The 13,505-nt window shown below is 38.5% G+C and overlaps 1 protein-coding gene across 2 annotated transcripts in view; it reads right to left on the bottom strand.

The window, feature by feature from the left end:
• Positions 1 to 1,821: 1,821 nt before the first annotated feature.
• The window catches only part of RAB38 (RAB38, member RAS oncogene family), a 40,221-nt gene continuing 28,537 nt past the window's right edge, over positions 1,822 to 13,505 (bottom strand). For both annotated transcript variants that reach the window (XM_085574712.1, XM_021544950.4), the window contains one exon: positions 1,822 to 9,831. In XM_085574712.1, the coding sequence (XP_085430838.1) occupies positions 9,679 to 9,831 (153 nt within the window). In that variant the 3' untranslated portion in view covers positions 1,822 to 9,678. The remainder of the gene's footprint in view (positions 9,832 to 13,505) is intronic.

Genomic DNA, 13,505 nt, shown 5'->3' on the forward strand with positions numbered 1-13,505 from the left:
CAGTCACTGAAAGCCACTAATTAATACAAGTTAGTGGCAATGCTTTTGCTGGGCCTCTAGTTTCTTTAATCATAAGGGTCTGTGGGAATTTTCATTGTGTTTTTCCAAAAAAAAGATATTCCAGATTCTGTTTGATGAGAAAAGCTGTCATAAATAAATTGTATGAAGCCTTCAGAGTTCAGAAATCAGAAAATAAGGGTGTATCTTTTTTTAAGAATCTCATGACTCTGAAACAAATAAGCTTGTATTTGGGGACATTTTTTCCTCATGACCTTTGAATACTTGAAAAGCATTGTTGTTGATTTTGTATTTTCTGTGTCTCCCTTGTATAACAGTAACACACTCACCAACAGCTCAAGGGGCACTGCAGGGTTCCCACAGTTCCAGAATTCAGTCTATTTTTACTTCAGTTCTTGGAAGTAGATTCACTATGTGTATTTATTCTGTGGACAGTGAGCATATACAAATCTGAGCCGTGTTTTTTGAATCTATGATTTTTGGTGCCATGGCACAATGATTTCCCCCTTTTATAAATGTCATCTGCTTGGGATAATTTGGCATGACTGATGCTGGTTTGCTCAAAAAGTCATAAGAAGAGCTACAATCCCTTCTTGTTTCCCTTGTGAATTTGAAATGTTGTATTTCTTTCCTGTGTAATTTTTAAAAATTTCATCATGTTATTTCCTATATTCCATGTTTTTCCTTTAATCATCTCAACACATTGCTCCACCATGTTCTTGCTGATAGTCCCATCCATTTGACATGTACTTCTACTTGTTCTGGTTTTCAATTATTTACTTAATAATAGTATCATTTTATGAATCTCCTTTGCAAGATTATCCCTTATACCTTTGTTAATACTCAAGAGATATTTTGAAATTAATTTCTCCCTGTTCACATTTTTAAATTTTTATTTTCCCCCTTAATTTCTTTATTAGATGGTTGATTACATCACAAATGCTTTTATTGCTTTCAAAGCAGAGGACCAATGTGCATCCAGATGTATTTATAGTTTTTATATCTCTTCAATCAAACTTGGCTTTACAGAAAGGCAAATTGAAGCGATTTCATTTCTATTCACAAAATTTACTTGTGATGCATAAACACAGAGGCAATATAAAAAAATGAAAAGAGACAGAGCTTATAGAAGCATAGAGGATATTTCATAGATTTTAGAGACCTTGTACTTCTCAGTTTTAAGCTTGTTTCTTAGCTGTACTTACACAGCAATCCCCAGATCACCAGGCCATGGGGTTCTTGACTTGAGGTATAAGGCTTGTGCTTGTAAAAGCTGTGATGAAGCTTTCACCCTTCATCATGCAGTTCAGGATTTATTAAGAAACAGGAAACCTTTGGCCATGTGCATTTGTACCATGTTGGTTATTTCAGCAGGCCAGGAATGGAAGACATAAGATCCTGTGCTTTTTCTCCTTTTCATAAAGACACATGGATATCTTGGTTCAGCCCCAGCCATCACTGCTGATACAGCAGGAGGGGTGGGGAGAAGAGAGCAGTAAGTGGAAAAGTGAGAAAAGGAACTATGTGGGGGAGGAAAACTGAGCATTTGTTGGACACTAAACTGCTCAGTCTTGTCAGCCCAGGGGCATCCATGAGATGCCAGGAAGCAGAGCTGAGGCAGCTGGAGCACCACTGCTGCCAGGAGCTGAGGCACTGCAGAGCTGGACACCTCAGGGCTGCCAGTTGCCTCTGCATTTTGAAGACAACAAGGGTGGATATTAAACTTTGTCATCCACTAAGTGATTACATCCCATTTTAGATCTGGCTTTTCTTAAAGAGTTCAATCAATGGTGGGTAAGTCGTGTCGGGCTGTGCTATCAAAGCTCAGGTGAGGCTTCACAGGAGTCGTGAACTGCTGCTTTGTGTGGCAGGTTGGACCCTTCCCATGTGCTGGCTTTATCAGGAGATAGGAGTTATGTCCTCTTCAACTGCACACTTGGGCTAAGGCTCTGAGGCTGCAGCCCTTGTCTCCACTTGCCAGGAACTCAAAGCACTGCCTGGGGCTTGTATTTCCCTTGAACAAGCAGAGAATGTGAGCTCCAGCAGAGAGGATTTGCCACAACATTGCAAGCCCCCAGCTGCCCCAAGACATTGTGTTTCCAGGTATACTGCTCTGCATTCCCACACCAGACTGCAGCCTAGGGCATGAAGATGGAGGGCAACCCAGGCAAACAATGCTCATGAGCTTATTGAGATGGAAATGCTAAAATGATTGCCATTTATATGTGTACATACAGCCAGATTATTAAACACTGCAGGAAGAGGCATATAAAATGTCTTCATATAGATGGAGAAGCAGGTCTAGTGAACATGATAAATATTCATCTTGTTTTATTATGCTGTTCATAGAGCTTGCAATATTTCCAAGCACTATCTATATATTTCTGAGTGTTTTGATTATAAGCCTCTTTTGGACAGAACATTTCACTTTTTTCCATTAGTCTAATGTCTGCACTTGGATAGAGATGGAGACAGGAAGAGGAAGCATAATTCTTGGCCTTGGAGACCTTAGAACATCAAAGGCATCTACTGTAATGTCAGATTCTTAATGTTAATAACTATAAGACTTATGAAAGGGCAGACTCTTACCCCTACTTCTGCCAATTTGCTCTATTTGTGTAGTTTTCATTAATCTCAGGCAACCCCATTCATCACTTTCCCTGAAGGCTTTCTGCTGGCTGGATTTGTTACTGTCTGAACTACCTGAAATAAGGAGCTTTTATAATCCACTTGGGGGAACCATTTCTAGAGACTGGCTCCCTTTCCTCTCAGCTCGGCTCCTTTCTCAATTTCATCAGCAAGGTTGCTGGCAGAATTCCTCCCCTTTCTGTTCCACTGTGACTATATGTTGAGGGCATCTCAATTTTGTCACCTTTCCCAAGTAGTGAATCTTTTCTGATAGACTGAAGTTGAAAAGACATAATGAAGCTGAGACATAATAACAGACCACTTTTGGGTAGTTACCCAGAACCACTGGTGCAAAATAAAAATTTTGATCAGACTATAACATTAATTCTTAGTGTGTTCACATGAAAAAATATAACACAACAATTTCTCCATGTGTGGGCATATATATACCCAGCAAACAGTCTGACATTACTATTAAGCAAAGGTTAAAAACCCCACAATGTTGCATTTTTTTGTTTTATTGCCCCTTATTACCTCTGTTTTCCTAACTCATTTGTGCCTCCAGATCAACAATAACAACAATTTTTAATGAAAAAGAAAATTACAGAGTGAAATAAAAGTTAAAAAAAGAAAACAAGCAGTGGAAATTAAAACAATTTCTCACCACCAAACAGCCGATGCTGAGAAAGTCATCAAGCAGAGACGCCTCCTGCCACTAACCTTCTCTCTAGTTCATTGCTGAGTGAGATGTCGCATGGTATGGAATATAGAATCACAGGATGATAGAAACATAGAGTGCTTTGGGTTGGAAGGGACCTTCAAGATCATCTTGTTGCAATCCCCTTACCAAGTGCAGGGACATCTTGAAAAGGATTAGGTTGCACAGAGCCCCATCCAACCTGGTCTTGAGCACTTAGGGATGGAGCATTCACAGCTTCTCTGGGCAACATTTGCCAGTACCTCGCCATCCTCACAGTAAAGAATTTCTTCCTAATAGCTAATCTAAACCTACTCTTTTTCAGTTTGAAGTCATTCCCCCTTGCATTGTCACTATACTTCCTTGTAAAAAGTCCCTCTCCAGCTTTTTTGTAAACCCCTTTTGGTGCTGTCAGGCCACAAAAAGGTCACCTTAGTGCCTTCTCCAGAATAAGCAACAGCAGCTCTCTTGGTCTCTGTGATCTGGATGAACCTCTGTTCTATTTTTTTTTTGGGATAGAATTAATTTTCTTCACAGTAACTAGTATGAGGCTATGCATCCTTTGGCTGAGCGTTGCTGGCATTTAAATAAATTAAAAACCTTAGAAACATGACAGAAACTAAAAAGTAACAGCTTCAGTCTTAATGACTCTGATAAAAGCTCCTCACCAAGTGTCAAGTCAAAGAGACAAGATGGCACCAAAGGCCAAAGAGAGAAAAATCCCGAAATAAACTAGACATTTTTGGCAAGGTAGCCAGTAAAGAAGCAAAATTCAAGGCACACAAGGCACAAGGTAAAAACAGCAATTTGTGCCCTAGGAAATTCATGTACCTCTAAGTGATAAAAACTTCATGCTGTGTCAGATTTTCATAAAACTTCTTGCTGAGGAAGTTGTCAAGAATCAATGCTTCTTGAATTGGTCCTGGATCAGTCCCAGATGTTTCTGTTCACCCTGTTTGCTTGCTATTCCTTGCTTCCCCATTCATTTTGTTCTTCTCCTTTGCAGGATTTTGCATGTGGCTGAAGCATCACTGTTAAAAGAAAATCTTGCAGTGGCCCTTTCCTTTCATGGTTTGTGAAGATTAAACACATGGATTAATGGAAACAGAATATACATGGATGGATTTGCATGGAATTTGCATGGTACAACAAATTAAACTTTATGTACCACTAGTTAAGCACCACTGATTTTTAAACCTTTAACAAAGATGCCATTTCTGAAGTTCAAACTTTCAAAACTACGTAATCTCTGTAGATGCCAGGCGCAACTATTACCACTTGCTGTGGAACTGAGCTACTAAAGTTTAATAGAAAGTTCATTTCCTGGAAGAAACCAGGCAAATACCAAACTAGAAGAACTTTCTGTCATTGACCTGCAGAGAAGCCTACCAGGAAATTTTCATTTGCTCAGCTTTCACTCCTTGGAGTAGGGTGCTGTGGCTTTTCTCAGTTTAATATCTCATCTCTGTAAACTTATTGCTGAATTTGAAACATAGGTCACAGAGGTTCCAATCTTAATTAGGCATCTGATGTACTTCAGCTGTAAAGGGGATCATTTTCAGGAAATCAGCATTCCAAAATTGTGCAGTCAAATATATTTTCTTCTTGAGAAAGGTAGTCTGTGTAGCTGCAACTGTGCCACCAAGTACTGGGTATTTGTTGGGGGCCTTGTAGCACCCTCAGCCATGGGGTGTGAGAGTGTCAGGTTGCATCATCAAAAAAAGTAAATGAAACCAGAATGCTAATATTTTTGTTTTTGTAGCAGAAAAGCTGAAACCTGTAAAATAAATACTAGACCTACACTGCATGCAAACTCTTTTTTTAATTAATAAAACAATCTAATCTAGGGAATAATGAAAAGTCAAGTATGTAACACTACTATAGGTACCAACTTGTTCTAACAGCTGAAGAAAAATGAATTTATTCTATCCTAGACATGCAGATGCCCATTTTACATATTTAGGCCATTTTTTTTACCCAGTCAGACTTCCAAAAACTGAGCCTGTGGTTACTAATGAGCCTCCAAACTGATGATGCATTTATTTGTGAGCCAAAAAATTCTGCTACATATGAGGCTACATATGAGGAAATCTGAATTAGCTTCTGGCTACTTGTATGTGCCTACTTTGGCTAATGAATGAATTTTACAAATTACTCATATTCCATGTTTTGACAGAAATACCATCTTTTATTACAATAGAACCTGCAGTCACATGCATAAATATTGGTGCAGTAAAAGATACTTTGATTGGCTGTTTCCTGACAATTGACACTAAATTCAGTTCTCACATCTGTTACCAGTTTCACTTCATCCAGCTAGAAAAGGTGTTTCAAGAAGTAAAACACTGCTGTTTAAAGGTGCACATTCTCCTTCCCTCTCTCCCTCCCTCCCCATTTTATAGAGTCACATAGGTTAAAACAGAAAAAGAAATCCAAAGATAAAATATTGATGTACAACAATCAAGCTAAATGCATAAAGTACTGTTGAAACAGCTATTCCTGGGCAGAAAAATTATTGAAAATGCATTATCTTAAAAAAAAGATGTGTAAGAATAACAAAGCCTGATTTTCAGATTTCCAAATGTCTTTCTATTGAAAGCTGAACCTGGACAAATAAATTATAATATTTTTGGAATAACTGAATAATTATCTTTCACTCCATTCATTTTCCTATCAGCAATATGTCTATGCTACCCAAAATATTTAGGGTCATGAGGTTTTATTTGTATGGAGCTTCAATACAGAAAATGAAAGACATTCTGTCATTACTAGTGTTGCAGATGATATCTGGGGGTGAAGAGTTTAAATCACTGTTTTCTTTGAGTGTTTTGGGGTGATCTCTCATGTCCAGCACCTCCTTTGCTCATCAACATGTGGTTTGAAGTTCTGGGACATCCAGAGGGGCGTATTTGGAGAACTAGAATGAAAATGAATTTTAATTCCACTTTGCAGTACCTTTGCCCATTTGCAAGGCAATAGAGACTCATCATTCATTACTTATTGCAAACAGAAGGGGAAAATGTTTAATTTTGAAATGGACGTGTGATTAAGATGCCTGATCCCTGGTGTAGCACAGAGTGTATCAAAAAACCCAAGGAAATCCAAGCTGTTAGGTACTGACACAGTATAATTAAACTTTACATTTTCTGAAAGAGTACTGGCAAAAACTGAGCTTATTAATTCTAAATTAAAGCTTTTATTCTGATCTGTCTACAACAACCTCCTCTAAAAAGGCTCTGTTTGCGAGATATTCAGGTTACATTCACACATTTATTGAGGTATAGAAAAAGACCTGACAGATTTTTATCACTTTAGTACAAATAAAAATGAACATATGTAATTATGTGACCTCCTAAGGAGGACTGATTTTTGAGTCCTTAGTCTAGCAATTGGCCACACTCTGTCCTCCATCTACCAGAGTTGTAAAATCTGCCCAAGAAGTGACTGCAGTGGAACCTGACAAACATTATGGAACAGATAATGAGCCCATATTTAAAAGCTGATTTATTGCACAATAGACTGCAGAACGAAAATATCTCTATATGTCATTTAAGTGTTTTATTTATGCAGGGTTGTTTTAATTACTGTTATACCAGATCACTAGCCATAGCTCTCAAAGTCTTGTGGAATTTCCCATTATGCTTAGTGATATTGCTAGAAGCCACCAAATGAAGGTGATAAGAAGATAAGCAAAGCACATTAGGAACTGCTAGGTTTGTTGTGAGTTGGGCATAAAAGAATTTTTAGATGAAATGGCAATTTCCTCTGCTTCACCTGAAACCTACAGATTCATAAGTGAAGTATGGGGCTCAACTCATGAAAAATTAGCCCTTTAGAAGCTATCTGAAACATCTAGTTCCTTGTAGTCTCCACTGTGTTGGCTCAAGATATGAATTGTTATCCTTAGTAAGGCACCCATATGACTTGACTTAAATGATGCTTTAAATCTGAAACAACTGATGTGGCACTAGCTCTGAATTGCAGCTTTGTGGCTGAGATTATTAAACGCGTGCCATGACATCTGTGCAGCCACAGTTTCCGTTTGCCGACCATCTGCAGCCAATCTGATCAGCCCATGCAGTCACACGTTGCTTTATAACCTTGACCAGCTTAACTGAGGTGGAATAATTGAAGATAATTTTTGTAGCACAGGCAAGCTTTTGATAGATTTAGAGCACTACGGCTTTACAGCACCATGCATTTATGCTAGAGGGCACTCATATTTTGTTCTGAGCAGTATCAGAGCTTGGTTTGTAGAACGTGCATCCCCAAAGCACGGCACCAACAGTAACTTTCTGGGGGTGCTGTGAGGTAGGTGCGTACATAGATCCCTGTTTTACAGATGAGGAAACTGAGGCAGGAAGCTTAAAGTATTTGATACAGATCACAGCAGGAGTTAAAGAATGTTTAACCCAGGTATTAAAGGAAGACACAGCATTCAAGACAACTTGAGAATTAGTCTCAAAAAAGCCAGCTCATTTTATATATATGTATCCATACATATATATCTGTGCAGATTAATGTTGGATGTGAATTTTTATTTTTAAAACTAGAGACCTTGCTTTCTTATTCCAAAATTCTGTGAGAAAAATGGAAGGCTTTAGGAAGAGAACATAAAGAGCTATGTCTGTCCCTGGTTCTCCAGGGAGTGAAACGTAGCTCTTGTCTGCAGTGCCTATATAGTAACAGAGCATTTAGTGGCAAAGGCACAATGTCATAGAATCATTTAGGCTGGAAAAGAACTTTAAGTCCACCTTACATTGCCGAGTAGGATTAATTTTACAGGCACATGAACCTCATAGGTTCACAGTATAAGGTCAGCTTGAGGAATTTTTTCTTTTTTTTTTTAATTTTTCCCATGCAGCAGGTATTCACTAGGCTGAGAATTTCACTCCTTCCTTTCCAACTAAGTGTTCAGTAAAGTATTGTAGTGAAATCTGGAAACATACGGCAGCATGTGATTTTGTCTCCTCCCTTCCATGCTGTCACACCTCTGTAAGAAGAGGAACTCATCTCTGAAGACAGCTCCTGCAACTGAGAATTCACAGCTTAGGAAGGAAATGTCTGAGTAAGAACAGAAAATGCAAGTGATTTGTCTGTGGCAGGATAGAGGCAACGTTTGTCTTGAAGGGGCTTGCAGCCAGATGTCAAGACTTCCTCTCTTTACACACTTCTCTGAAAGACTCCACCAACCTGCATTTTTTGTGAGATGCTGAAAATCAACAATTTCATTTCCACAGTACAGCCTAATAAATTCTTCACATCTTCCAGGAATGTCTCTTAAGACTGCTTCATTTTGCTTGCTTCCTGTGATGATTCATATACATTTGAGAAGAATATTTTCAGAAAGCAAATACCCTTCTACTCAACACAGATGGATTCCTGAAAAGTTCTGCTGGTATCTTAGAGTTTGGATAGTGAATTTTCCCATGAGAATAAACATAATGAAGGGATGCATGTTAGGACTTACAGAATACACGGTTTAAACACACGGGGATATCTGTGGCATGAGAGAGACAGGAAAAAAATCAATGTGGTTTTCCAGAGGAAATGCTGGCTTTAAAGAATTGAGAACCCTTTCTGAAAACCCTGATCTGCTTAGCCAGGAAACTGTACCCCTGATTGCCTGTTTTGTCACCCCTTACTCTTGACTTGTTCCATTTTGCTTCATCTAAGATAATGCTATCAACTATGAGAATGCAACTCCTCAGAAAGAGGCACCCAATTCTTCATCAGTCTCGGAAGATCAGATCCTCTGGAAAAGTGAAGGATGTGAAACATTCCTGCATGTTCAGTCCTGTCACTACATCCAGGAGACTGAACTTGCAATGGAAATATTTAACTATGAGCATTCTTGGTGTCTCTTTCTGAACAGCTCAATTTTCATTTTCATCATAATCTTCCTCATATGAAACGATCATTCAAGTTTGAGGGGTGACAAAGAGTGCAATGATGACATTTGCCTGGTCAAGGTATTGAGAAAACATCCTGGGAATCAATGGACAAGTAGGGTGCTGCTGCAGCCCATCACAAATAAGAATTTTCAGAAACCACATGGCAAAGAAATGGGTTTTGATATAACTGGTGACACCCAAATAGGAAAACACAGCCATCACCATGAGTCTTACTTGATCAATAGACATAGAGAGTTTTGAATAGTTGCTATCAATGGACACCTCATAATAAATTGTAGCTGAAAAAAAAGAGAAAAATTTAAATATATTTTTGAGAAAATTACAATCTGCTTAGGGACATTGTGAGCAGGCTTGTTTCGTTGAATAAAGCATAAATTGTGAATCATAGTTGTTCAGCTCTTCTAATAGTCTGGAAGTCTCTTAGGATTTAAAGCAAGCTGAACAACTGACAATCTTGGAGGAATTCAAGTGTGGTTTTATAATATCTGGTTCAACCGACTGAACTGGATCACTCTCACTAGCAATTATGTGTTTCACCAAGCATCTGGAAGCTTCATTGATGTTTATATTTTCCTGCAAATGAAAGAGAGGTTGATTAGTCAATAATAATCAAAACATGTTGCATATTTCCCATGCATAATTAAAATTTTCTCTCAGTAACATCAAAAGTTTACTTACCGTAATAAACAGTTTTCAAAAATTGACTATGTTAAATTTCCAGTTAAAACTGGAGTTTTGAAGTTGGTTACATTTTATATATATTATGATTCATGTATCTTTTAAAATGTATACAGAGCTGATTTTAAATTACCTCAATCTCTTGGTGATTTGATTGCTTCAACAAACTAAAAAAACAAATGCCAGAGAGGTGTTGAAGACCAGTGCCTGAAGTAAAGCTCCAAATACCATATTTCACTGCTTGAATAATGATTTTTCAATTCCACATAGTTAATTACCTATCAGTAATTACAGCCATGCATAGCACTTATTTTTTAAAGCCTCTCCCACAATTTCAAGAAGATTCCTGTATGTAATGCTCACAATGAAACCTGTGATGGATCAGTTTCATTGAATAAATGATACCATCTCAAATTACTCACAAAACAGTATAAAGGTTCTGTCTAATTCTGAGTCCTCCCTTATTTCTTGTTGAGGCTGACTGCAATGCACTGCATCTCCAATGCACTGATTCAGAAGAAATATATCACCATTGGTTTCATTTGTAGGACAGAAATCCTTACTCTAGGGGTTTAAAATGAAAGCTAAAGCACATCTTTTCCTACATGTGCCTGATATCAACTGCACATTTTACTTGCAGCAGCAAGTTCTACTTACCCTGTTTGTAGAATAAGTAAAGCTGAAACAGCTTGATCAGTGAGACACAGCTCAACACAGCATAGAAAATAAGCTGTAGTACTGAGTAAAGATTTTTTTTTTTTGTAAATAACAGCCACCAATATGTTTGGAATGAAAATTCAAGTTTTCTGGCATAAAAGGCACTATTCTAGTGTAACTATTAGCATTGATTACTTATTTTACAAGGCAGGAGATAGAAACCTCACTGTAGCTTCAGTCTTCTAGGAAATAGTATCACACAGCCACATGCATCCATATGGAAATGCATACCAATATATAGGCATACATTTGTGTATATGCACACACAACTTTGGCTCACTAAAGATAATGTTTTATTTGCAGCCTGCAATTACCCAGATTTTCAAGTTGAATCACTGAGTCATAGAATAGTTTTGATTGGAAGGGACATTTAAATGCTATCTAGTCCCAACTCTCAAGCATGTCCAGGTCCCTCTGGATGGCATTTGGAGCCTGCTGTACTGAGGCCATAAAATAGCTATAAAAGAAAGAAACGTGTGTGTTTCAGTAGAGAAGACACATTTATAAGAAAATCAAAAGCTGAAAGAATGGATTCTGTGAGACTGACTTTGTCCAATGCCCTTGAAATCAATGTAATGTCAAAACTCCACAAATTCCATTGTCCATCCCTTTGCACCACAGTAAAAGGCTGAAATCTGTAGATCAAACTGAAAATGTTAATTAGTGCAAGATTTTCACAGGTTTCTTCAATGACATACATGAACTTAAATATTTTGTATGTAAAGAATAACATTTAAATCCCCAATACTTTAGAGAAGTACATATTAATGTACATAGTAACTGCTAGAAAGTAATAGGGGCTGGGAATTGTCTCTCTACTGAGATGTTAAAATTCTGCTGTATCACATGACTCTCTCAGACCTGACTAGAAAATTCCTCAAGTATGCACTGAGAAGCCTTTTCAGAGCACTGTGAAATTTTTTGAAAAAAACCTCAGACAATGAAAAATATCTCTCAGCACTGCTCAGAAAACTGAAGTCAAAACAGGATTGTTAAAAGCACAAAAATAGAAATGTAAAATATTTAATATGGCTTTTGTCTTTACTGATGGACTGGTGAGCATTTCATTTGCCCATGTGCTACTTCTGTGTGAAATGGCAGAATGTGTTTATTCAATATGATCTTAGGAACTATCTAGGATTCTGCCGAAATTGATTAATGTTCAAATGTATTAACAGCAGCCACCTTTGTCAGAGGCTACCATTTTACAACATTGGGAAAGGAACCAAGCCTACAATAGCATAAAATGGGAATATGTGGACATCCCTCATCCCTGCTGGTGATAGATGGAAATCCATGTGCCAGACATGAAACCAAAAGTGCAGAAGAAAAAAAAATGCTCCAGCCAGTACTCAAACAGGGTAAAAAAAAAGGAGGGAGAGAGGAAGGGAGGGAGGGAATAAAAAGTCCTGTCCTGAGTCTAGAGAGGCAGTTTCTCATCTTTAACATTTATATGATCTCCTTAATCTTGGAGATGACAATTTCAGCTGGGGTACAAGGGGAGCAAGAGGAAGGGTGACCCTGGCAGACAGCACAGCCAGTTTTGAGTTTGTGTCTAGCTCCAGCCTGCTTCCATGGTTCAGATGACAACTGGCACACAGTATGGATGAGAAGCAGTATGTTAAGTCACCTGCTGCAAGGAGCCTGTGGTCATGCCAACAAAGCAACCCCTGCTGTCCCAGATCCCTGCCTTGACCACTTCCTTTCAGATGCTACTACTGCCTTTTGTTACAAACTTAATCCTGTGGCATCCTAGACCTGCAGATCAGACATTTCTGTATTCTGGTCTGACTAATGAAATATTGATTTCTCCCCCTCTCCTCCTGTAGTGTGTTTTGCAAAAGAACAATCTGTATTCAGCTAGGCAGTGAAAAAGCTACAGACAGTAGAAGGTGATCTTCTATCCAAACACAGACATCCAGAGGCCTGGTGATTTTAGGGCCAATGAAGTGTTGAGAGGAAATCAAGGAGAGGAAAGAGAAAAAAGAGAAAGTGAAAATCCATTCAAACACAAAGAAACCAACAATCAGAGCGTAAGATTGGACAGAGAGGAATAAACACAGACACCCTACTGATGGTATTGAGACATGGAAACTGCCTCAATTATACCTGAAAATAAAATTAATTATGTTTCAAAAAATATAGGTGAGACAGTGGAAAAATATCTTTCAGTGGGTCTCTATGTTGAAATGCCATAACTGTCACCTCCCATACAGCTTTGTCCTACAAAAGAGCACCACAGGAATTGTGATGATTGCTGAAGTTAATTCTCCTCTCCCTCTCCCTCTCCCTGGTATTACTCAGCACTGCATCTTTGATGTGTTTATCTGGCCAGCAGCTTTCTGTGATAGGGAAGTACTGCTATGGCCATTTGTCAAAAGGAGAAAACACAGAGCCACATGAATTCTGGTCCAGCATGTGGTGGCTAGCTGGAAAGTGGGAGATAGCATAGGATGAAATCCTCATATGATAAGGTAAGAATGCAACACTTTCTCAAGAAAAGCTCTTTCCCAAGAGAGAGTTTTTAGTGCAAGCCAGAAAGGATCTTACCCACATTATGGTGTCTTTATCAGTCTTGTATTCCTGATTTGGCATGCTAGCCTTTATAAAAGCCTTTCCCAAACATCTTGCCTTGCCCTGTCCCTTGAGGTGCCTAACCCATTTCTGTATGGCTCAGTAAGCCCCAGCATCTGATACACTATCCCAGTCAGTGCAAAAGCTGAGTTGTGAATCCATCCCTAATGATTTATCCTGCATCAACCTGCCAAAATCTGCCAGAGCAAGGATCTGAACCCTGCTTCTGTGACAACACCTGACTACTTGTGCCAGTCTTTCTCCTGGCTTCATCAAGA

This window comes from Lonchura striata, chromosome 1 (assembly GCF_050655825.1).
Source record: "Lonchura striata isolate lonStrDom1 chromosome 1, ASM5065582v1, whole genome shotgun sequence".
Taxonomy (NCBI): domain Eukaryota; kingdom Metazoa; phylum Chordata; class Aves; order Passeriformes; family Estrildidae; genus Lonchura; species Lonchura striata.